Source organism: Leptodactylus fuscus, chromosome 2 (assembly GCF_031893055.1).
Source record: "Leptodactylus fuscus isolate aLepFus1 chromosome 2, aLepFus1.hap2, whole genome shotgun sequence".
NCBI lineage: Eukaryota > Metazoa > Chordata > Amphibia > Anura > Leptodactylidae > Leptodactylus > Leptodactylus fuscus.
The window spans coordinates 72129856-72154060 of NC_134266.1; the positions used below are offsets into that span (position 1 = coordinate 72129856).

Here is a 24205-nt window from a genome sequence, read left to right on the forward strand (position 1 = left end):
CAGTAGCAAGAAATGAGGGTATTTGTATTCCCAATATATTCTTTGAATTCCCAGTCAGACAATGGCACTGTATACCAGTAGTAAAAATTGTGGGTGCACGTAACCCCAATATATTCTTTGAATTCCCAGTCAGACACTGGCACTATATGGCAGTAGCAAGAAATGAGGGTATTTGTATTCCCAATATATTCTTTGAATTCCCAGTCAGACAATGGCACTGTATACCAGTAGTAAAAATTGTGGGTGCACGTAACCCCAATATATTCTTTGAATTACCAGTCAGAAACTGGCACTATATGGCAGTAGCAAGAAATGAGGGTATTTGTATTCCCAATATATTCTTTGAATTCCCAGTCAGACAATGGCACTGTATACCAGTAGTAAAAATTGTGGGTGCACGTAACCCCAATATATTCTTTGAATTCCCAGTCAGACACTGGCACTATATGGCAGTAGCAAGAAATGAGGGTATTTGTATTCCCAATATATTCTTTGAATTCCCAGTCAGACAATGGCACTGTATACCAGTAGTAAAAATTGTGGGTGTATATAGCCCCAATTCTATTGCTAGGGGACTTGCAGGGTATTTCTGGGGTGAAGGTGGGGGGGCACACCGTTGGAACGGGTATCGGGGTATATATCGGGTATACGGGAATACACTGACAGTGTATTCCATTCAGGATCCTGGGAAAGCTGGGTTGCGGCGATTGAGCCCGTCAGTGCCACGTTACACTGACAAGCTTCTCCCTGGAATTTAGCTCTTACAAGAGCTGTTGGTTGTCTTCTCCTTCCTATCCTAGCCTGTCCCTGCCTACCCAGAATCTAAGCCCTAGCTAGCTGGACGGAAACCTCCGTCCTCGGTGAATTGCAAGCTCAGAATGACGCGAACCTGGGCGGCGCTGTTCTTTTAAATTAGAGGTCACATGTTTTCGGCAGCCAATGGGTTTTGCCTACTTTTTTCAACGTCACCGGTGTCGTAGTTCCTGTCCCACCTACCCTGCGCTGTTATTGGAGCAAAAAAGGCGCCAGGGAAGGTGGGAGGGGAATCGAGTAATGGCGCACTTTACCACGCGGTGTTCGATTCGATTCGAACATGCCGAACAGCCTAATATCCGATCGAACATGAGTTCGATAGAACACTGTTCGCTCATCTCTAAAGACTATCCTCCACAATCGCAACCTTCAAGAGGTCCCTGAAGACGAATCTCTTAAGGAAAATCCACAACCTTCAATAGCCCTGCTGCCACCACCCCACTATCTACCCTCACCTCTTTCCCTCTTCCCTGATAGTTAGCGTACAGGGAACTCTATCCCAATATACCAGTAGGTCACTATTTTGCGTTTTGTACGTAAACCCCTATTCAAAAGCAAAGCCATAAGAAATCAATGGTGCTTTATAAATAAATATTAATAAAAGACCTAGTAATTAATAATGCATAGACAGGTCAATCATATTGCTTGTGCCATTAGCTGAAGAAAATGACTAATTCCCACTTTGAATAAATAGTATAAAATGCCCAAGAGATTTAACAAGTCCAAAATTTTAACATGAATCGGAAAACAAGAAATGTTAAATATTGTAACGGTTTAATTTGTAACTTCAGCAATTTAGAAACAATTTTAAAATTTTCCATACTTTCTGAAGAGTTCTACCATCTGATTTCTAAAATGAAGTATCCCGAGTGACCTCCTGAGAGTTGGGATTTTAGCTCTGAAAAATCAACAAGCCGGCTCTAGGCAGCCAAATGGGCTTGAATGATGGCCTAACAGTATGAAGGGCTCATGTACCCACTTCTGACACATAATGTGCGAATATTAGAAATTCTAATAAAATATGGAGCACGCTACATAATCTTAGACATGTTATAGTCTACCATATGGAAAGAAACATATGCTAAGGCAATTATTTTTTTTTTTTTGCACAAAATTGGGGTTCATTCTTAAGGATTGTTCCGCCATTATCATCCTCCTGAAAGATCCCAGGAATTAGAATGTAGGTCTTGGCATCTGTGGCGAGTAATCAGTCAGCAAAGACACCATCACACCCTAAGAGACAAAAACAGGCATTACTCGAAAATACTGGGTATAGATGAATTTAGAACATCCGTGGCTGGCCCTGCTGAAGCTTTACACAATTATTCTGTATATCATATATGCACCATGTAGAGGATAATCAATGCAATGTCAAACATTTGTAATTTACTTTTCTCGCATAAAGGGGGCATTCACATGGAGGAAGTTGGCGCTGATACTGGCACGATAACTCGCATCAGAATCAGCGCTGAAAAAAAGACTCCCATTGACTTCAATGGGTTCCATGCGGAAAACTGAACCCATTGAAGTCAATGGGAGTCTTTTTTCAGCACTGATTCTGATGTGAGTTATTGTGCCAGAATCAGCACCAACTTCCTCCGTGTGAATGCCCCCAAAGGTCTCAAACCACAGGTAGAGTTGTGGAGTCAGTGGCTTCTATACAGGCGCACATCCCTAACACTCACGTGGGAAGTTAATTTACTTATCAGTATATGTGTGGGAGGAAACCTACTTAAATACCTTGAAAGAGTGTTTGCATGCTTCAGTTATGGATTTTTTGCAAAATTTTTCATTTTCTATATGAGTAAATTTTTTGCCAGTAAGGGCTAGTTCACACGTGAACTGCCCGCGCGGGTTTTGACACAGAGAGCCGCGGCGAGCCGCGTCTCTCTCTTGTCAAAACCCGCCCGCCGCGACCATCGCTGTCGCGGCTTAACCCTCTGCTGTCGGCTCAAATGAATGAGCCGACATAGGAGGGAGCTGCGGGGGGCGGAAGCCGCGCGACTGAGACAGCGCGGCTTACGCCTGACGAAAGGACATGTCCTTTCTTTTCTCCGCTAGCAGCAGCTCGCCGCTAGCGGAGAACAGAAGCCCGGCGGTCTCCATAGACCACCATTATAAGGGGAGGTTTTGGACGCGAAATCCGCTGTCAAAAACCTCCCCTTATACTCACGTGTGAACTAGCCCTAAATGTGTTCCAGGATAGTATACAGCAATTTCCAAAAAAATCTACAACATAGTTTTTATTTTTTGTTTTGTTTTTCTTTGTAAAAATTTCCTGGGATTTTTTGTTTCTTTGGTCCTTTTTCAAACAATTCTTAAGACTGGCGTATCATATGCAATTCCTAAGAATGGTGTAGGAAAGAAGTTGACTGAATGGCTCAAGTTATTTTGTAAAGAGGCTCTGGCTTCTTATTTTGTACCACTACATTCAGTTGAGTGAGAACCACTGGAGATAGCTGAATGACTCATTGTGTATCATTTCTGTCCTGAGATGTAACTCCAGTTTTTTTCACTTCACCCCTTTAATGTAGTGAAATTGTGACAATTTTTGTGACTTTTTAAAAAGATGCCTTGACAAATTGTGCTAGAATGGCTAACTATGCCCCATTTTCCAACCTACTTTTGAAAATCAGAGTGAGTGGTGTGAGTGTAGAAATAAACTCAACTGCAATATAGCCCCCCTCCCCCCAAAAAAAGAAAATCAGTGGTATCTCAGTGATGAGTGAAATTTTAAAGGGGTTGTCCCATCTCAAGGACCCTATCTATACTGGTAGCTTATGTAAATTGAAGGTTTCCTAAATACATTGTTTAGCAATGATGCTTTGCTTGCCTGCTCTGTGAAATTATTCCTCCCATTGTTTACACATAGTTTCCATGGAGCAAGACCTGTCTGATAAGCTAGGACAAATGATGTCAGTCACTACACCCTGGGGGGAAGAGGGGGGGGAGAAAGGCAAGGGTTGAGTGCTCTCACTGCTCACTGTTATCTACAGCTTTGCCAGAAGGACAATCAGTTCAACTAATTGCAGTTTGCTGATAAAGCCCTGTCTCTTATCTCTCTATGTAGACACAGAGATAACACTGAGTCCATTCTCTAGAAGCATGGCAAGTGTTCTATACAAACCTGTGTAATGTAATGCATTGCATTTACTGTGCTTTTATATCAGATTTCTAGTAATCATAAATAATCTCTCATAGAAAAGACAAATCTTATTTTGTGATAATTCATAGTGTCCAGTTCAGCAAGGTGGGGAGAGGCGGCTCTGACTGTTTGATGAAGAATACAGAAAGTGATATGAAAACGCAGCAGGCAAACCTGCTGAGACCGTGAGATGGGCAACTCTTTTAACCTTTTAGGTGTTAAAGATTGTTCTTCCAAGATTTGTTTTTCTTCAAATGTTAATTCCTAAAACATTTTTATCATACCATGATTGTCCACTTTCTATTTTCTGCTTCTTGGAAAACAAGTGATTTAGGGGAATAGAAAACCTCATCATCAACTTCTTCAGGCTTTCTTGGTAAACAGTGGAGGAATGTCCAGTTGGGTGCTGCCAATTTTCCTGTCTGTATAAAAAAAAATATATATTAAAGTAAGAAATACGGCTTAATTCATTAAGCTTAGACCTTTTAATGAAACAAAAACAGACTATAGCATACTCAAAAAATGCTAACACCTTCTATAGGAGGTGGGGCCTACACATACTAGATTTTTATGGCATATCCATACAGTGGACTAGATATACTATTGTGGTTATGAATAGACGCTGGCATAAATGTGGCACATCTTGGCATATCAAACTTGGGTTAAAAAAATTTCAACTTACTGGGCATATGGGTGTAGATTCTCAGAAAAAAAAGAGGTGTTGCTTTAATATGGTACATTGGACCTAAAATGCACCAAAATTTGTGCCATAATAATTTGGCTGAAAGTAGGCCAACTGAAAAGTTGCATAAACGTAGACTAGACTAAACATTATCAACACCAGTATTCATAACTCCTGAGTTGGTAAATGAGGCGCTCCCTCTGCTGGGCTGTGTGCCTAGAGGGACAAGTATGTCAGCCTATAGCTGTGTACATTTCATGCATCATTTACGCCCGATTTCTGGCATAAATCATAGGAAGTCTGGCAGGGCCGCAGAAATGAAAAATGATTTGTGTAAAAAATTGCGACTTTTTATGCCGTGTACGCCAGAAAACTGTCATATAAAGCGTAATAAAGCTGCCCCAGTGAATTTTGTGCTATTTTAATACTATTTGCAACTGGCTGTTTGCACTTTGGATTTAATTTGCAATTCCTGTATTGCTGTGGTTGCAGAGAAGCTTATCCCATGGCCCACAGAGGAACTAGTGAATTTCCTGGTGGTTCCTGTGCCGACCAGAACCTCACTGTTTTTTTGATAGTATCACTTCAGCCAGTAACAGCCCCTATTAACTTACCTATCCTGCTTCTGCCCACTGCAGCCTTCCACTTCCATTATGTCATCATGTTGTAACATGATGTGCAGCACACAGGGCCCATTGAAGGCTGAAGGGGGCAGCAGAAAAGGGGGCGTAGGCAGGAGTGGGGACATAGATAAGTGAATGCAGCCAGTTTTCCCTGGTTCTGCTGATGAGGTTGTTAAAAATACAACCGAATTGTAGAACTGGGGAGAATGAACACTGGCAGCAGACAACATAGCACCGAGGACAGGTAAGTATGTTTTTGGTTTTTTATCACCTATTTAAAGCACTTGTCTGGGCTTAATTTTTTTATGGCCTATCCTCAGGGTATGCCATAAGTACCTGATTAGTAGGGGTCCAATACACAGCCCCCGTACAGAATTTCCTCTGGTGCCTGTGCTGTAGACAAAACAAGGCCACAAGCAGAAAGCTCCATGCCCTGTCTAGTGGTCAGACACCTTCACTGCATCTCAGCACTCAGAAGTCAGAGGTAGCTAAGCTGCAATAAAGGCATCTGACACTATAGAGTGAACTGAGCTTTTTGCTTCTGGCCTCATATTGTGTACAGGACGGGCCCCAGAAGTGGCTCCATATTGCTGGAGAGGGACCACTGACTTCACTCATATACCTTATTAGTTACCCACCAGTGGCCGAGGCTACTACTTGGTCTCAGGAGGCACAGGACATCTGGCAAGAAGGTGCTTGCAAGAGATTGAGTGGACACTGGCAGCAGACATCACAGTACTGAGGAGAGGTGAGTATGTTTTTGTTTTTTTATTTTATACCTCCTCACAAAACATATGGGTTACTTCAATTCCTGGAAAACCCCTTTAAATAGTTTATCCACCTTTCTAATACTGATGGGCTTTCCTTAGGATAGGACATCAATATTACATTTGGGGGGTCTAGGACCCCTGAAGATCAGCTTTTCCAGGACAGTGTGTCTACCAGTGATGTTAAAAATTCCAGAAGCTACTCTGCCATACAGTGTGTAGCGGTGGGTTTATGTACTGCAGTGGTGCCTATCGTATGGCGGGTGAGTAGCACAGCTCCTGACATGTTATTACCTGTAGCTGCTCTTGGTACATTTGATCTGCTGGGGTCCTGGCTGTCAGATCCCTGCAGATGTAATATTGATGGCTTACCCTGAAATATTATATTGGGAATTAATATATGGAGTACAATGTATATTAAAGGGACAGGAAGCACTCTGAGTAAAAGGAGGCACTGTGAGAGGGGAGCTTAAAGGGGAAGGATAGGTGTTATATCATGTGTAGGTTCAAGGAAAGGGCGCTTTATACCGTGGAATAAATTATGATGAATCTGATGGGTCCAGGAAAGTAGCATTACTTTTTTTTTTAGAGATTGTATGCCAGTAGTAGTAGAATAGGTCCTTAGAATCAATTTCACCCAATGGCCTTAGACATCACAGTCCAACACTGGGTGCAGGGAGCTTAGTGATTCTAGAAGCCAGAAGAAGAAGTCTTTAGCCAGAAGAAACTTCCTGTTCACCTCAGAGTTAAAACATAGCTAGTGTTAGAGAGCACAGATTCATCTGTGCAGGTTAGATAGTGCTCAGGTGTAACAGGCAGTCCCATGTCATTGGACCCCCAGGCTCACAGAAATAACCTGCTGACCATCTCCACTGCTGACCAGTATAGAAACTTAGGCATTCACAGCCAACACTTTCTTTGCGTGGCTGGAAAGGAGGACTAGGTCTTGGGTATAGCCCCAGATTGCAACGAGAGAAAGGGTGAAAATACTGAAGAAGGAGTGAAGAACATAGCCATTCCTATCTGTGTGTATGCCATATTTGTGCCACCAGTTACTGTAAGTTAACTGTGCCGCCATCTTGTTCTTTAACTGGATGATTGATTCCAAATAAACTGAACTGTGAGCTGTGCCTGTTTTATTTCCCATACTGTCTCCTGTGCCTTCATTCACACCTAACATCAAGGACACCCCAAAACATCATCAATTGAGAGATGAGAAACAGGGGGTGCCTTGGTGGTTCCAACACCTTCACCTGAGTGCAACCCACAGTGCAAGCTTGAGGCTTGTAAGATTGTGTGCCAAAAGCCACAAAGACTAGCAAGGCCACCATCTTGGATCTACTCCCACCTGTGACATCTCCAGCCACAGCCATAGGTGGCTACAAAGACATTACATGGTGACCAATTTAATAGCTGCCTTTTTAATGCTGTCAGGTCCTCCAAAGAGATGCTGTTTGTACCTGGTCTTCTGCTTTGGATAATTGATGGAAATCTCAGATGAGGAATTCACAGTAAACATTGCATTAATATATTAACAATCATTTCAATACCCATGGCAAACAACATGACAGCATAAATTGTGTATGCATCACCATCATGCCTTTGCATTCAGTAGTCACTCAATGTCCCTTTACTCTTAGAAAATATTAGGAAGTGAAAAGAGAATCCACATGTATTCAATTCCCCGCGCTAAATATTCTTCTTGAAATCTTGACTCTTGTCTTATAGTTGACAGTCTGCCTTTAATCTTTAACATAGTAGAAATATTTATCACGTAGTCTACTTTTGTCAGTTTTTCCAAAACCCTTTGCAAACTGAAAAAAAAATAACATAAATGTGAATCTGAAAATCCTTGGTCTGACAACCACTAGAAATAGGGGCACAAGAGCTAAACTCTGTCCTACTGTAAGTTACCATTGTAGGTAAGTATTCCCCAAATTTTTAAATATGTATCACTGAGGGGTAATTACTCAAAGAAAATGTATTCACTGAAGGAGTAATAAAATAAAACTTAACTTTTAATAATGATGTTTAAAATAGGATTCTAAAATCACCCACAACCTGTATACTCATGGTGCTCAGGGGTAGGTAGATTAGAGGTATGTCCATGTAGTAAGGGCCATACTATTGATAATTGCCTCCACTATCCCTGTTGCACCACTACACACCCCTAGATACAAGCAGGGGTTAAACTTGTATAGTCAGTAGCTTAGTTTTAGCTCGGACCTGATTGCAAGTACGGCTGGACTATTCCTAGCATCCTAGCCATTAATGTTTTAGCAGAGAAAATAAAGTTCTGCTCCCAGCATATTCCCCTCAACGCGTTTCTTTAACCCTATTACGGGTCAGGTCATCAGGAGGAGTAGTGTACTCAATCGTACTAGTTGTAGTGCGGTAAGAACCGCAATTCCCCCGTCCCGTATGGTAGGACGGAGTACTGGTATATGCCTCCGACCGCGGCGTCTCTCTGGGATATAAATCCAAAACTCCGCCCATACACTCACGCCCCTCGTGACGTGGCGCTCCATCATTGGTCGCGCTCATATACTGAGACGGAGGCTGTGTGTATGGGTCCGATATCGTAACACTATTAGCCCTGAACGCTGTAATCATAAATAGATCACCGGCGTGGTGATAGCTCGCTGGTAAGTGAAGCATAATCATGTAAATATGTACCGGCTTATCTTGTCTCATCATTGATATGGTACATTAGTTGGCATGTTTGTTGCACAACAAATCTTAGAGACACGTGGGGGCCCACATGCCCAGCACAGTCAATTCGTGCTGGATCTCCTACAGTTTATTCTGAAACGTAATTATTTTACGTACGACGGCCGCTCCTTCCTCCAGACCGTCGGGACTGCAATGGGCAGTCCCGCTGCACCAACTTTTGCAAATTTATATCTGGGATGGTGGGAGGAGCGGTACGTTTTTTCTGAGGATATGGAAATGTGGACGTCAATGGTGCAGATGTGGCTTAGATATATTGACGATATTTTGATTTTCTGGGCAGGAACGGAGGCACAGTTTAATGAATTTGTCAATATATTAAACAAGAACGATCTTAATCTCAAATTCACCGCTGAGGTGAATACATGCCAACTTACATTTTTGGATTTGAGAATCACTATCGATGAAATGGGTGACGTGTCTACTGAAGTATATCGAAAAGAAACTGCCACTAATAACATCCTCTCTTGGGACAGCCACCATCCTTTTCCCTTGAGAAAGGGTATTCCCAAGGGACAATTTTTGAGAATGAGGCGTAATTGTTCCTCATTTTCTTCATTCCAACATGCCTCAAAGGACCTTTCCAGCCGACTTAAAACACGTGGTTATCCGGAATCAGTTTTGACCGATTCCTATAATTATGCACGTACACAGAATCGCACTGACCTACTCAATCCCCGTCCTAGAGATAATGCGAACAACCAAATTAGAATCATTGGAACATTTGACCATCTGAATAGAGAAGTGAGATCTATTATTCATTCCAACTGGAATGTGTTAAAGCTAGATACAGATATTGCAGGATTATTGCAGGATATACCCTCTATCACTTTTCGGAGAGGTAGAAATCTTCAGGATAGGCTGATACACAGCCATATGACTCCAATACCTGCAATTACTTGGCTCAACAAAAATGTGCCTAATGGAATGTTTAAATGTGGAAAATGTAAGGCGTGTGATTTTATTAAAACGGGCCCTACGTTCTCATGTGTCTCCACCGGAAAAACATATGATATCCGTAGCTTTGTTAACTGTACTAGTGAAGGAGTGGTATACGTAGCAACATGTAGCTGCCCTAAGAACTACGTTGGCATGACATCACGCCAGTTACGCCGTCGTATTTTAGATCACATCGGCAATATTAGGCGGAAGGAAGATAGACCTTTAAGCCGACACATCTGGGATCACCATGAGGGTGACATTAAGGCTGTACAGTTCCAAGGCATTGAGATTGTTAGACCTAATCCTAGAGGGGGGGGGATTTACATCAAAGGATATTACAAAAAGAGGCGGCCTGGATCTACAGGATGCAATCATTGAGCCCTAAAGGGTTAAACGAAAATATTGGTTATACTTGCTTCATCTAGATGCAATCGCTCACATGAATATAGTTCACTTGCATGTAGTTATAAAGGGTTAAAATAATTTTCATTCTCCCTTCTGGTTATATATCTGGTTGTAACCAGTTCAGTATTAATTTAACCATTTTACTATACTTGAGATTTGTAGGAACGGCCTTTATTACAACTTAAGTGCCATTTAGGTTGGGGTGTACTTCTCTTGCATCCTAAATAATGTTTTCCGATATCTCTAGCTTGCTATACTATATGCATACTTACCATCATATTAGTAGTAGTTCACACTACCTCCGGTATCTGGTTGATTAGTGAGTGAACTTACTATATTATATGATTCTAACAACATCATGGCTTAGCATTAGTCTTATACAATGTAGCGATGTGCAGATACTTGTGAGTTAATATCCTTTTGTTTTTATTAATAAAATAAATATGGTCAGCGCCTTTGTAGATGATGCGATTTGTTGTGCAACAAACATGCCAACTAATGTACCATATCAATGATGAGACAAGATAAGCTGGTACATATTTACATGATTATGCTTCACTTACCAGCGAGCTATCACCACGCCGGTGATCTATTTAGGATTACAGCGTTCAGGGCTAATAGTGTTACGATATCGGACCCATACACACAGCCTCCGTCTCAGTATATGAGCGCGACCAATGATGGAGCGCCACGTCACGAGGGGCGTGAGTGTATGGGCGGAGTTTTGGATTTATATCCCAGAGAGACGCCGCGGTCGGCGGCATATACCAGTACTCCGTCCTACCATACGGGACGGGGGAATTGCGGTTCTTACCGCACTACAACTAGTACGATTGAGTACACTACTCCTCCTGATGACCTGACCCGTAATAGGGTTAAAGAAACGCGTTGAGGGGAATATGCTGGGAGCAGAACTTTATTTTCTCTGCTAAAACATTAATGGCTAGGATGCTAGGAATAGTCCAGCCGTACTTGCAATCAGGTCCGAGCTAAAACTAAGCTACTGACTATACAAGTTTAACCCCTGCTTGTATCTAGGGGTGTGTAGTGGTGCAACAGGGATAGTGGAGGCAATTATCAATAGTATGGCCCTTACTACATGGACATACCTCTAATCTACCTACCCCTGAGCACCATGAGTATACAGGTTGTGGGTGATTTTAGAATCCTATTTTAAACATCATTATTAAAAGTTAAGTTTTATTTTATTACTCCTTCAGTGAATACATTGTAGGTAAGTGGCCACCTCCAATTCACTATTGATTAACACCGCGATCTACATAAGCAGCACAAATGTTACAATGTTACTAAAACCCAGATTATAATCCCACAGCAGGATTTCACCGATTTTGGGTTGTTTTTGCCGTGAAGACTTGCAGAGGAAGAGCTGTAATATTTCCCATAGGGAAATTCTTGTGTTTTGCTCCCATGTGGCCCTTGCCTTCAGCTGAAAAAAAGCCGACTGTAGTGTTCTTCAATGGAGTGACAGACAAGTCCTTGTTACTTTACCTTTTATATCTCTTGTTCCAGCAATGTTACAACTTTAGGTTTAGTTCTCCTATCTACAGGTATACAGAGTGTAGAGTAAAGCATGGAAAAGGCTTCTTGCGAACAAGTGACATGGCGGAGTGAGCAATGCGCTGCCAAATATTGATCCTTCCTTTTCGCTACAGCGTTGACTGTGTACATTTTGTCTTACAAATACCAACATCATCCATCATGTACCTGCATTGTGATCTGGTAACCTTTGAAATCCTGCAGACGCTTTTTCTTCTCCTCTTCTTGTCCCATGCTCACCCACGTGTCTGTAACCAACACATTGGCTCCACTGGCAGCTTCAAGTGGATCATTTGTCATAAGCAGCTTGGTTCCAGACTACAAGACAGAAATATGTGCGGATCAGACAGCTTTCTATATCTTACTGAGCAATGCTGATATCAGGGATTTTCATGACTACAGATTAGCATAACAGCAAGTCCTGAGAGACAACTAATGATATGATTATTGAGTGCATTGTCAGAAAATAATGAAGTGGACCCCATGTAGAAATCCTGAAAGCATGTATCAGTGTCATTGCAGTCAGTGTGGTTATATTTGCTATGCTGTCAGCTACAGCGTTGTGTAAGATGTGTAGGATACCAACTACTCCCACGTAACATGTACCAAAAATAAATTACCTGTTGTGAAAATTGCTTAGCAGCGGCAATAACCGATGTATTAGGTTCATACCCCTGAAATAACAATTATAGCAGATAGTGATGAGTAATATATAGGTGCAATATGGAACAAGTATATACACATCTGCTTATGCAGTTAATATGTTTTCATTATAGAAATACACGGATAAAAGGAGGATGAGTTAAAGGAGTTCTGCCACAAACAATATTTGTCCTCCATCTGTTGTTCCCATTAAAGTGAGTGAGAACCCAGATGCGTCCTGTCCAGCAAGACACATGCCTACCTTCAGTGGGTAGCTAAATTTACAATATGGTTAAACACCTCTCAGGGTTGGTAGGGGTCTCAAGAAACAGACCCCCTCCAATCAGCTATTTATCCTCTATCAATTAATGTTTTTCATGGCATAGCCCCTTTAAAGGTGCTCTATCATGGGAATGTGCTTATAATTAGATAAGCACATACTAGCATAGCCTTTAGAAAGTCTATTTCACACCTACCTTTTGTATGTAAATTGCCTCCGTAGATTTTGAATAAGTCCGTTGTTATTCATATGCTAATTAGCCTCCATCGTGCACTCCGGAAGTGTCTGTGATCACAGCTCTATGTGTATGTATAGCAGAGATGAGTCATCAGCACAGCAGCCTCTGCTGTACGTACACATAGAGCAGACAGTGCACAGTGACACTTCCGGTGCATGGTGAACCTCATTAGCATATGAATAAAAACGGACATATTCAAAATCTACTGAGGCAATTTACATACAAAAGGTAGGTGTGGAATATCCTTTCTAAAAGCTATGCAAGGATGTGCTTATCTAAAAATTACTTTTCCCAATGATAGAGCACCTTTAATCCAGGGGAATCCCTGTTCCATGGACTGCTGATTGTTCAACCAATACACTTTTCGATTTTTGACTGCTTACCTTCCAAAAGCCATAACTTATTTTATTTCTACGTTCACAAAGCCATATGAGGGCTTAATTTTTGTAGGATAAATTGTACTTTGTAATGGTATCATTTAATATTCTGTATTTTGTACTGGGAAACTGGAAAACCAATCAGAATGGAGGTGGAATTGGAGAAAAACTTTCTGCGACTTTTTTTTTTTTTTTTTTTTACGGCGTGCAGCCAAAATGACATGTCTATGAGGTTGATGAAAAAGATGAGCACAGTATGCTTGGCTGTTTATATTGTCTCAGATCGTTTTATTGGAGTGGTAGCATATTGTATATGTGTGGCCACTGCAGTCAAACAAATAGGAGGTATGGGGGCTTGGGTACAAGTGCCCCCATTCCAATCTCCATAAATCTCATGTGATGATACCATCATTTATTAGCGGCCTAACTTCACTTAAGTCAGTGCATGATGCACCTTGTTTACCAAGTGGTGCAGGTAGATAGCTGACTGTAGTTATGGTTCCCCTTCCTTACACCATTGGACTGGCATATAAAATGTTTATGTACTGTTAATACATTTGGAAGATTTTATTTTTTCTTCAATACATTTCTTTTTTTCTTTTAAAACACAGTAAATGATAGTTGTCTATAACACATAATATTTGTACAATATGGTCTCCACTTTCCATCTAAACTCTCACTAATTTTGCTTCATAAATAAATCTTTTCTTACAGGCAGTTAATAAATCTAACAAAGAGATGAAAAACTTACCATTGAAGACATTATGACATTACCTTTGGTGTTGCAATGTGCAAATTCATTCCAAATTTTGCAGCACTCAACATGAACGAATGTAGGACATTGTTTCCATCACCAATCCAGGATATAGTTAGTCCATTGAGGTAGCCATAATGTTCCTGTGAAGAAGAACATTTGCCTATCACTACAGAACATGGTTATTACTGAGTCTCTCTTTGTAATCCTGATGATAAAAGCAGCTATAATAGGCTGTATTCACACAGAGTAACGCCAGGCGTTTTTTGTGTGCTTTTTGCACATAGCGCCGCGTTAACGCCGCGTAGCGCCGCGTAGCGTTAACGCAGCGCTATTTTGCGGTGGCATTGACTGGCGTTAACGCGGCGTATACGCGGCGTTACCGTGGCGCTATGTGCAAAAAACACACAAAAAACGCCTGGCGTTACTCTGTGTGAATACAGCCATAGTCTGTATTCAGTAATGCACAAGTTACCAAGACTCTAAAATGTAATCACTGAAGGAGTAATAAATAAAACATAACTTTTAATAGTGATATATAAAAAAGAAAGATTCTAAAATCATCCACAAATAAACTACTACTGGTGCTCAGGGGTAGAAAGATTAGAGGTATGCCCATATGTTATAGGACACACTTTAAGATAATTGCCTCCACTAACCCTGAATCACCACTAAATGCCCCAAAATGAAAGCAGGGGTTAAGCTTGCATAGTCAGTGGCTAAAGTATTCACCCTGACCTATTTACAAGTGCGGCTGGGCTAATCCTAGCATCCTAGCCAGCAAGTGTTTAGCAGGAAAGATTATGTCCTACTCTCAGCATATTCCCCTCATGTATGTGGACTATGCTGTATTACATATTTTCCTATGTAATGTTGTTAAGGCTGCACCTTGAACATAGGGAACAGCTATGGTAAGTAGCTAATTTTGCAGCTAAGAATTTGCAGGGGATATAGTATTATATGGCAATCATTCAGATGATTTGTCGTCCATTTAGTACAAGGATCATTAAAGTACACAAGAACAGGAGTGCAAATCTCTATGGGAGGAGAACCATATGTATGATGTTTATATACCTTAATAGGGCTTAAGGACAGAATTTGTCTTTATAAAACAAGCCCCTTACTTCTACCTTCTGCAATCCAAACCGCAGCAAAATCTGCAATAAAAAAGGGACCTCATGCTTAAGGAGGCAGCCAGTCTTCGCCATAACTTTTTCCATTTTTACAACAAGTGGCACCTTTTTCAGTTGCCTATAAATCAACAGTAATATTAAACCCTTCCTCAGAGGAAGGAAAAAACTACCAATTTTCACACTGTAATACAACATGAATAGCATATACTTATTCTGAGTCAGTGTCATGACAGCAATATCAAACTTAGGGTGAATTCACACTGAGTAAACGCTAGCTTATTCTGAAAGTAAAACACGTTCAGAATAAGCGGCGTCTAAAGCAGCTCCATTCATTTCTATGGGAGCGGGGATACGAGCGCTCCCCATAGAAATGAATGGGCTGCTTCTTTCACTCCGTGCAGTCCCATTGAAGTGAATGGGGAGTGCCGGCGTGTACGCTCCGGCATGAGCAGAGCTTGCCGTATACGCCGGCACTCCCCATTCACTTCAATGGGACTGCACGGAGTGAAAGAAGCAGCCCATTCATTTCTATGGGGAGCGCTCGTATCCCCGCTCCCATAGAAATGAATGGAGCTGCTTTAGACGCCGCTTATTCTGAACGTGTTTTACGTTCAGAATAAGCTAGCGTTTACTCAGTGTGAATTCACCCTTATATAGACTTTTCGTGTTTTACTCATTTTGCACAATATAAAAACTTAGTTTGATAGAACTTATTTGGTTTCGTGCCACCATTTTCTAGAAGCCATAACTTTTTTTTTCCATCAACTGAGCTGGTTGAAGGCTTGTTTTTTTTGTGCATAGCTGTACCATTTGTAAACAAATGACTTTTTTATTCAATTTTATGTCCAGTTATATGGCCAAAAAAGCATCACTTCTGGTGCTTTTTTAAAAAAATTATTATTTTTCACAGTTTTTGATAAATAGTGCATTATTTTTATGGAATGGTTCATTATGGACACGGCGATACTACATACGCATGGATTTTTATTTTTTATTAATTATTTGCATAATAAAGAACATTGCCATGATTCTAAATCTGTTTTTATCTTTTTTTTTATTCTTTTTTACATTTTAAAACATTAAACTTTTTTAATCCTATAAGGGTACAAGATCATGAGATCTTCTGACCACTATAGCTGGTTCTAATAGTTCTTGAACCTGCAGTTATTTGTCTTATTTCAACTGGTGTAACTATTAGGCTAAGGCCTCATGTTGCGAAATACAGCTAAAAAACTATGTGGAAAAAAGCAAATTTTTGCATTTTTTTCACAGCAGTTTTTCATTGTATTTTTGCTGATTTAATTTTTTTTGTGGTTTTTCCTTCCATATTAAATCTATAGGAAAAATGCAAGCATTTCTGCAGTTAAAATTGATAGGCTGCGTTTATAATAAATTAATGCGTTTTTGAAAACGCAGTTTTTCTGTAGCGTTTTATTTCTGCAATACGTGAATGAGATTAGCTGGAATTTCATTCACTGTGCTGGTACTGTAAAATGCAGCAGTTTCTGCAACATGGGACTTAAGCCTTAGGCTATATGCAAAATGCATTTGAGTCCTCTCTGAGTAAATCTGCCTCAAAATCAGCCTCCAAAAAAAGCCTCCCAATAGAACTCTATTTGGAGGCTTTTTTTTTAGGCTGATTTTGAGGCAGATTCAGTGTCAAAATCAGCGCCAAAAAACTCTGTGTTCACCGACCCGCACTGACCCTTATAGGTAAATAAACATTGTTTATAGGCTTCCAATGTAAAAAGGTGTGATGGTGTCCTGCCACTCTATGGACGTTTGGCCTACTGTATGTGCCGAACATATATTGCAAACATAGTACAAATATAGCCATACACACAGCATGTTGAAACTTTTTTTTTTTTTTTTTTAAAAGGTTATAAAAAAACCCCATATATAAACCTAGTTTTACATTTATTTTAAAACTAGGTAGAGTTCACTCTACCGTTGGAGTCTGTTATGAAAGTGTCCATTAAAATACATTACATTACATACATTAATCTCCAGCCTTCTAAAATATTACAGCTTAACAAAAAAGAATAGGAAAAATCTATGTAACAGCCAGTATGACTTCCTCCAATTTATAGAAATGATACGCAGTCCAAGTGAACAATGTTTCTCATTCTTGAAACCTATAGGACAGAATTTGCAGGGATTGATGTGCTTGCAATGGTTATTAGTCACACTATGGAATTGCTTAGCAACAGCAAGAACTGCAACATAACTCCCACTGAGAGCGAGCCTGATTCTTATGCAGCCCTCGTTGGTTGTACTAAGTATTCAGAGGAATTCCCAGGATTGTGCGCCTTACACCTGACTGGCAAGTCTCAGGTATTCATTTGTAGAAAGTGCAATAGTCATTGCCGCTAACCTGAATGGTGAGATAATCTGCGAGGATTTGGATGGGATGGTAGTCGTCGGACAATCCGTTCACTATGGGTATTGACGCTTCTTTAGCCAACAATTCCAGGTCTGACTGACGATAAACTCTAGCTAGGACAGCATCTGTCATGCCAGATAAAACCCTAAAGCAAGAATAATATACAAGAAAAAAAGATTTATTACGTTAATTAAAGTGACAAACACGCGATTACCTTTTTACAGATGTTATCTTTACTAGAGATGAGCGAACAGTGTTCTATCGAACACATGTTCGATCGGATATCAGGGTGTTCGCCATGTTCGAATCGAATACCGCGTGGTAAAGTGCGCCAAAATTCGATTCCCCTCCCACCTTCCCTGGCGCCTTTTTTGCACCAATAACAGCGCAGGGGAGGTGGGACAGGAACTACGACACTGGGGGCATTGAAAAAAATTGGAAAAAGTCATTGGCTGCCAAAATCAGGTGACCTCCATTTTAGACGAATAGTGGATTTCAAATCCGGGTCATATGAGAATGTGAACTTTGTGACTATGAGACAGGGATAGCTGTACAGGCAGGGATAGCTAGGGATAACCTTTATTTAGGGGGGAATGTTATTAAAAATAACTTTTTGGGGCTCTATCGGGTGTGTAATTGTGATTTTTGTGAGATAAACTTTTTCCCATAGGGATGCATTGGCCAGCGCTGATTGGCCGAATTCCGTACTCTGGCCAATCAGTGCTGGCCAATGCATTCTATTATCTTGATGAAGCAGAGTGTGCACAAGGGTTCAAGCGCACCCTCGGCTCTGATGTAGGAGAGCCGAGGGTGCACTTGAACCCTTGTGCACCCTCGGCTCTGCTACATCAGAGCCGAGGGTGCGCTTGAACCCTTGTGCACACTCTGCTTCATCAAGCTAATAGAATGCATTGGCCAGCGCTGATTGGCCAATGCATTCTATTAGCCCGATGAAGTAGAGCTGAATGTGTGTGCTAAGCACACACATTCAGCTCTACTTCATCGGGCTAATAGAATGCATTGGCCAGCGCTGATTGGCCAGAGTACGGAATTCGGCCAATCAGCGCTGGCTCTGCTGGAGGAGGCGGAGTCCAAGATCGCTCCACACCAGTCTCCATTCAGGTCCGACCTTAGACTCCGCCTCCTCCAGCAGAGCCAGCGCTGATTGGCCGAATTCCGTACTCTGGCCAATCAGCACTGGCTAATGCATTGTATTGGCGTGATGAAGCAGTGCTGAATGTGTGTGCTTAGCACACACATTCAGCTCTACTTCATCGGGCTAATAGAATGCATTGGCCAGCGCTGATTGGCCAGAGTACGGAATTCGGCCAATCAGCGCTGGCTCTGCTGGAGGAGGCGGAGTCTAAGATCGCTCCACACCAGTCTCCATTCAGGTCCGACCTTAGACTCCGCCTCCTCCAGCAGAGCCAGCGCTGATTGGCCGAATTCCGTACTCTGGCCAATCAGCACTGGCTAATGCATTGTATTGGCGTGATGAAGCAGTGCTGAATGTGTGTGCTTAGCACACACATTCAGCTCTACTTCATCGGGCTAATAGAATGCATTGGCCAGCGCTGATTGGCCAGAGTACGGAATTCGGCCAATCAGCGCTGGCTCTGCTGGAGGAGGCGGAGTCTAAGATCGCTCCACACCAGTCTCCATTCAGGTCCGACCTTAGACTCCGCCTCCTCCAGCAGAGCCAGCGCTGATTGGCCGAATTCCGTACTCTGGCCAATCAGCACTGGCTAATGCATTGTATTGGCGTGATGAAGCAGTGCTGAATGTGTGTGCTTAACACACACATTCAGCTCTACTTCATCGGGCTAATAGAATGCATTGGCCAATCAGCGCTGGCCAATGCATTCTATTAGCGTGAACTGAGTTTGCACAGGGGTTCTAGTGCACCCTCGGCTCTGCTACATCAGATTGCTACATCTGATGTAGCAGTGCCGAGTGTGCATCAGATGTGTAGTTGAGCAAAACTGACTCAGCACTGCTAAGTCTCTGCATTCGCATAGGAATGCATTGGCCAGCCTTCGGCCAATCAGCGCTGGCTCTGCCGGAGGAGGCGGAGTCTAAGGTCGGACCTGAATGGAGACTGGTGTGGAGCGATCTTAGACTCCGCCTCCTCCAGCAGAGCCAGCGCTGATTGGTCGAGTTCCGTACTCTGGACAATCAGCACTGGCCAATGCATTTCTATGGGGAAAAGTTAGCTTGCGAAAATCGCAAACTGACAGGGATTTCCATGAAATAAAGTGACTTTTATGCCCCCAGACATGCTTCCCCTGCTGTCCCAGTGTCATTCCAGGGTGTTGGTATCATTTCCTGGGGTGTCATAGTGGACTTGGTGACCCTCCAGACACGAATTTGGGTTTCCCCCTTAACGAGTTTATGTTCCCCATAGACTATAATGGGGTTCGAAACCCATTCGAACACTCGAACAGTGAGCGGCTGTTCGAATCGAATTTCGAACCTCGAACATTTTAGTGTTCGCTCATCTCTAATCTTTACCTTTCATCTTGGCTCAATATATCCTGAGATGTACGAATGTGTCCACCCTTATACTAACATAGGTCCAACTTCTCATGAATACAATATCACTAAATGCCTTGAACGGCTGTAATTTACAAAATAAGTAATGGGCAGCCACAAATGGACAAGTAGCATATCATCTTTTGATATAATTTCACAGAACAGTATCCTTCTAAAATGATAGCTATTTGGTGATATGCATATTTGGACATGTCCAACTAAGGCCTCGTTGACATCTGTGTTGGTAATCTGTTTGGGGAAGTCCGCATGGAGACCCCCCAAAAGGTATACAAAACGCAGATGGCAAACGGTGTGCAGTGAGAGCACACAGATCCCATAGACTATAATGGGGCCGTGTGCTTGCCACGAGATCTCCGCAGAGAACATGCGGACAGGAAAGTACTTCATAATCTACTTTTCTGTCCATATGTTCCTTGCGGAAATCTTGTGGCAAGCACACGGACCCAATTATAGTCTATGGGGTCCATGTGCTTTTACTGTACACCGCTTGCAAATGCGTTTGGTAGTCTATTCGGGGGTCCCCATAAAGACTCCTCAAATGGATTACCAAATGCAGATGTGAACCAAGGGTAAAGGTGAGGAAGAAGGAAGAATAACTGATAACTACTTGTAAGGATTGGAGTCAGGGTCAGGCAGTGCAAAGTGACACAGCTGGAAAGCAACACTGTGCAACTAAAAGGGGTCGCAGGCCCTGCAGCTACAACTATGCTGTAATATATGAGATGAGGCAGACCAATGCACTTCCTAATTGAAGTGCGCCTACCACTGTCACGTTCGTGTCAGAGTCCAGACACAGATTCCAGGCTGCAGATTGCACCGCTAAGGAGACAGGGGAAGGAGACTATCCCTGGCACTACGGTGGCTAGCTAGGCCCTGCCTACGGGTGGTGGTCAGCTGTCCCCAAGCTAACCTTGGCCCCGACGACTCCTGGCTCTCTAGCACGAAGACCTAACAGACAGACAGGGCAAGAGCTGCAAGAAAGCTAGGGACTGGGGATACTGTGGTGGTGACCCCTACAGAAATAAAGGTGCAGCTGCAGACAAATAAACAGGACAGGAGGTGCAGGACAACTGACACGCAGCACAACACAATACAAAACAAGAGAAATGAGGAGAGGGACAGTGGAGAGGTGAGGAGAAGGTAAACACAAGACTGGGGTAAAATAAACTGGAACCCACCTCAAACAACCAGATAGTGCCAAACAAACAGACGTGAAGGGCAGGGCAGAGTAGAAGTGTGGAGGGAAAAACCAACTCACCCACAAACAACACTCAAACTCCTTTCTAGTCAGTAAGCACAAGCAGAACACTCCTCCTCCTAAGGCCAAGAATTCTAAGTTGGGACCACAAAAACCGGCAACTGGTGGAGCCAGCCCTCTTTCTAATAAAGGCCCCCAGATCCTCCCATAGGATGATGGTGATACATAACACCTGAGGTTAGACTCCTATAACCTCAAGTGTGTTCAGAAGACCAGAACACTATGTGGACACTGATGGCTCAATGGTAGGGAACCCACCAGCAGATCACAGAAGCCCAGATCAAATCCCCGACAGAACAATACACCAACACAAACAATCAGGTCATGACAACCACAACTCCTACACTTCTATCCCAGCGGCTAGGATAAGGGAAGAGGAGGCCCTGAAAGTCCTAGGGACTGGAGTCACAGGGTCACACCTAAACAGAAAGCACAGTGTAACTGCAATGCAAAACAAAAGACTAAACAGCATGGAACCAGGGAGGACCACAAGTCCCAGCAAGACACAGAAGAGAAGGCGAGGTCAGACGAGCAAGAGGTCGAGCCAGGAGATATAATAAAGGTACCAAATCAAAAGACAAGGGATAGTCAAAATACAAGCCGGGTATACAAACCAAGAAACAGATAGAATACAAATAGACAGGGAATCAGACTGAGCAGGGGAACCAGGAAACACAAGTGAATGGCTGGCAAGGATCCATGCCTGGGTGGGGATTAAATAGCAGCAGAGAAACACACCTGATGGCTAACGGCATGGAGACTGAAGGCAAGGAAAAGATTAACCCTTAATGACCTAAGCACACCCAATAGAACTCCTAACACGTCTCCCAGAGAGAGCACAGCAAGGAGACCGCGGCGACTCCGTATCCTGACACTACTATATTGTGAAAAAGAACTGTCTCCACTGTCTCCCTATAGTGGACGTATCTCACTACTTTGAGGAGCTCTCTTCTTCCTCCCCCTACTTTTTCTATAGACTTTTTTTGTACAAATTCGATCAGAGGCAGAACAAGGCAAATAAGGCAGTAAATAGGGAATTGTCTTTAATAAACTATATTGGAGTATTGTTATCTTCACCTGAACTATGGATTTATGAACGAAAAATAAATAATAGTTTAGTTACATTTTAATCAAATTAAACTGAGGTAACAGTGGGTCAGAAGGAATACTATGCCTCCTCAGGGAGACCACTGCTTTTTCAGGCCACCTTTGGGTTGTGCATTGTATTGACTATACGTAACCTGCTAAGGGTTTTGAGAAAATCATATGCAAATAAGTCTTCCTCTAACACCAACCCTTGAAAGGGAGCTCCCTATAGATTAATGCTTTGTAGTCCCGAAACCTATTGGCATGATCTGGGAACAAAACCAAGCCAGAATATATCATCCAATAGAAAGAAATACCCATCCGCAGACAGAGGTTATTGTCAGTGTGAAGCAGGATACAAACTGGCTGAGAGTGAGGTGATAAACAGGGGTCAGAAGCGATACTACAAGGGATGTAGCTATAGGAAGTGCAGCGGTAGCAATCACTACTGGGCCTACTCTATAATATAAGGAAATATCAGTATTATATATAGCAGTGGGAGCCCAATTACGGATTTTTGCATTGAGGCCTATAAGTTTCAAATTGCACCTCTGGGCAATATGTCTTCTTAGGGAAACTACTGCGGGATCTTGGACACATCTGTAGGTCTCCTTTAGAGAGAATCTCCAGTTTGTAGCTTTATATGTTTAACACTTATTTCTTTTCAATAGTTTTATTAAAGTTTTCCAAAGAGCAAAAACAATATAACAATGGAAAACTTATTTCTTAGTGACCAGAGTGTTGTTTTTATTGATATGAAGACCAAATTCCCTGGTATAAGGTGCTATAGAACAGCATACTGAGCAGTATTCTGAGTTCCATAGGTAGCTGCAAGAAAATGGTGCTCGGGCATGCGCAGTAGCTCTCAGAACGGATCATTACTGCACATGCACGGGATTTGAAGCGCCAGGAGTGAGACAACAGAGGAAGTGGGCGGTACAGCCACTGTGGAGGAGGATTAGAGGAGGAGGAGGAGGGCATAACGGAGCATAACAGTTACTGAAGTATGATGTGGGAGGGTGCTCGCTGGCCCTGGGGAACGTCCAGGGTGCTCAATGAGCCTCATTAGCATATCGTTTGTACCAATTTTTACCAAAAACAGTGTGTGTGGGGGGTCTTTGGAAGAACTACCTGAATAGCCTTTTTAAAAGCTATTCAGGCATATGCTTAACTCAAAATGAGTTTTCTGAACGATAGAGCCCCTATAAACCATGGGCCTAGCTTGCAGTTCCAGTAGAAAATATGTAATAGGGCCCCCACTTACCATGTGCTTTCTATAACACTAGTGACTTCTTATGTTGCAGAGAGACCTTGGGGTTCTCTCTGTGTCCTGGGCCTGGGAGTGATTGCTACTTCTGCACCCCCTATAACAACACCCCTGTATTAAACCTATCCACCATGTCAACCATCCCTACATCACATCAGTAGACAGTCCTGAAAAAGGATGCAATAGGAGCAAGTCACTATAAAAATGGCTCAGCATTTGGTAAATAAGGTATAAAACAAAGATTGAAAAGCCACAAAGACGCGCTAGTAATGAGGTGCAAACTCAATAATAGTCACCCTCATAGTGAATAATTCCTAATGGAGCACCCCCCCCCCCCCCCCCCGTATGATGTCCTAACTATCCAGAATTTCATTGCACATGTAAGTCAGTATATTGGAGTATATACAGTATATATAATAGCTGGGCCATTCAGAATTCACTTGTTGTGCAGTTAAGCAGTATGATGTGTTTTCTGGTACAATTTTCTATTTGCACAAGTAAAGCACATCTCACCTGAGATATAAAAAAAATACATACAGTTTTTTAAACAATTCTGATGCATTTTAACTG

The 24205-nt window shown here is 42.2% G+C and overlaps 1 protein-coding gene across 1 annotated transcript in view; it reads right to left on the minus strand.

The window, feature by feature from the left end:
* Positions 1–1590: 1590 nt before the first annotated feature.
* Positions 1591–24205, minus strand: part of OTC (ornithine transcarbamylase) — a 38316-nt gene continuing 15701 nt past the window's right edge. Inside the window, exons 4-9 of the mRNA XM_075263978.1 lie at positions 17463–17616; positions 13976–14098; positions 12285–12338; positions 11833–11982; positions 4243–4380; positions 1591–2046 (exon numbers count right to left, since the gene is read on the minus strand). Coding sequence (XP_075120079.1) covers positions 1987–2046; positions 4243–4380; positions 11833–11982; positions 12285–12338; positions 13976–14098; positions 17463–17616 — 679 coding nt within the window. The 3' untranslated portion in view covers positions 1591–1986. The remainder of the gene's footprint in view (positions 2047–4242; positions 4381–11832; positions 11983–12284; positions 12339–13975; positions 14099–17462; positions 17617–24205) is intronic.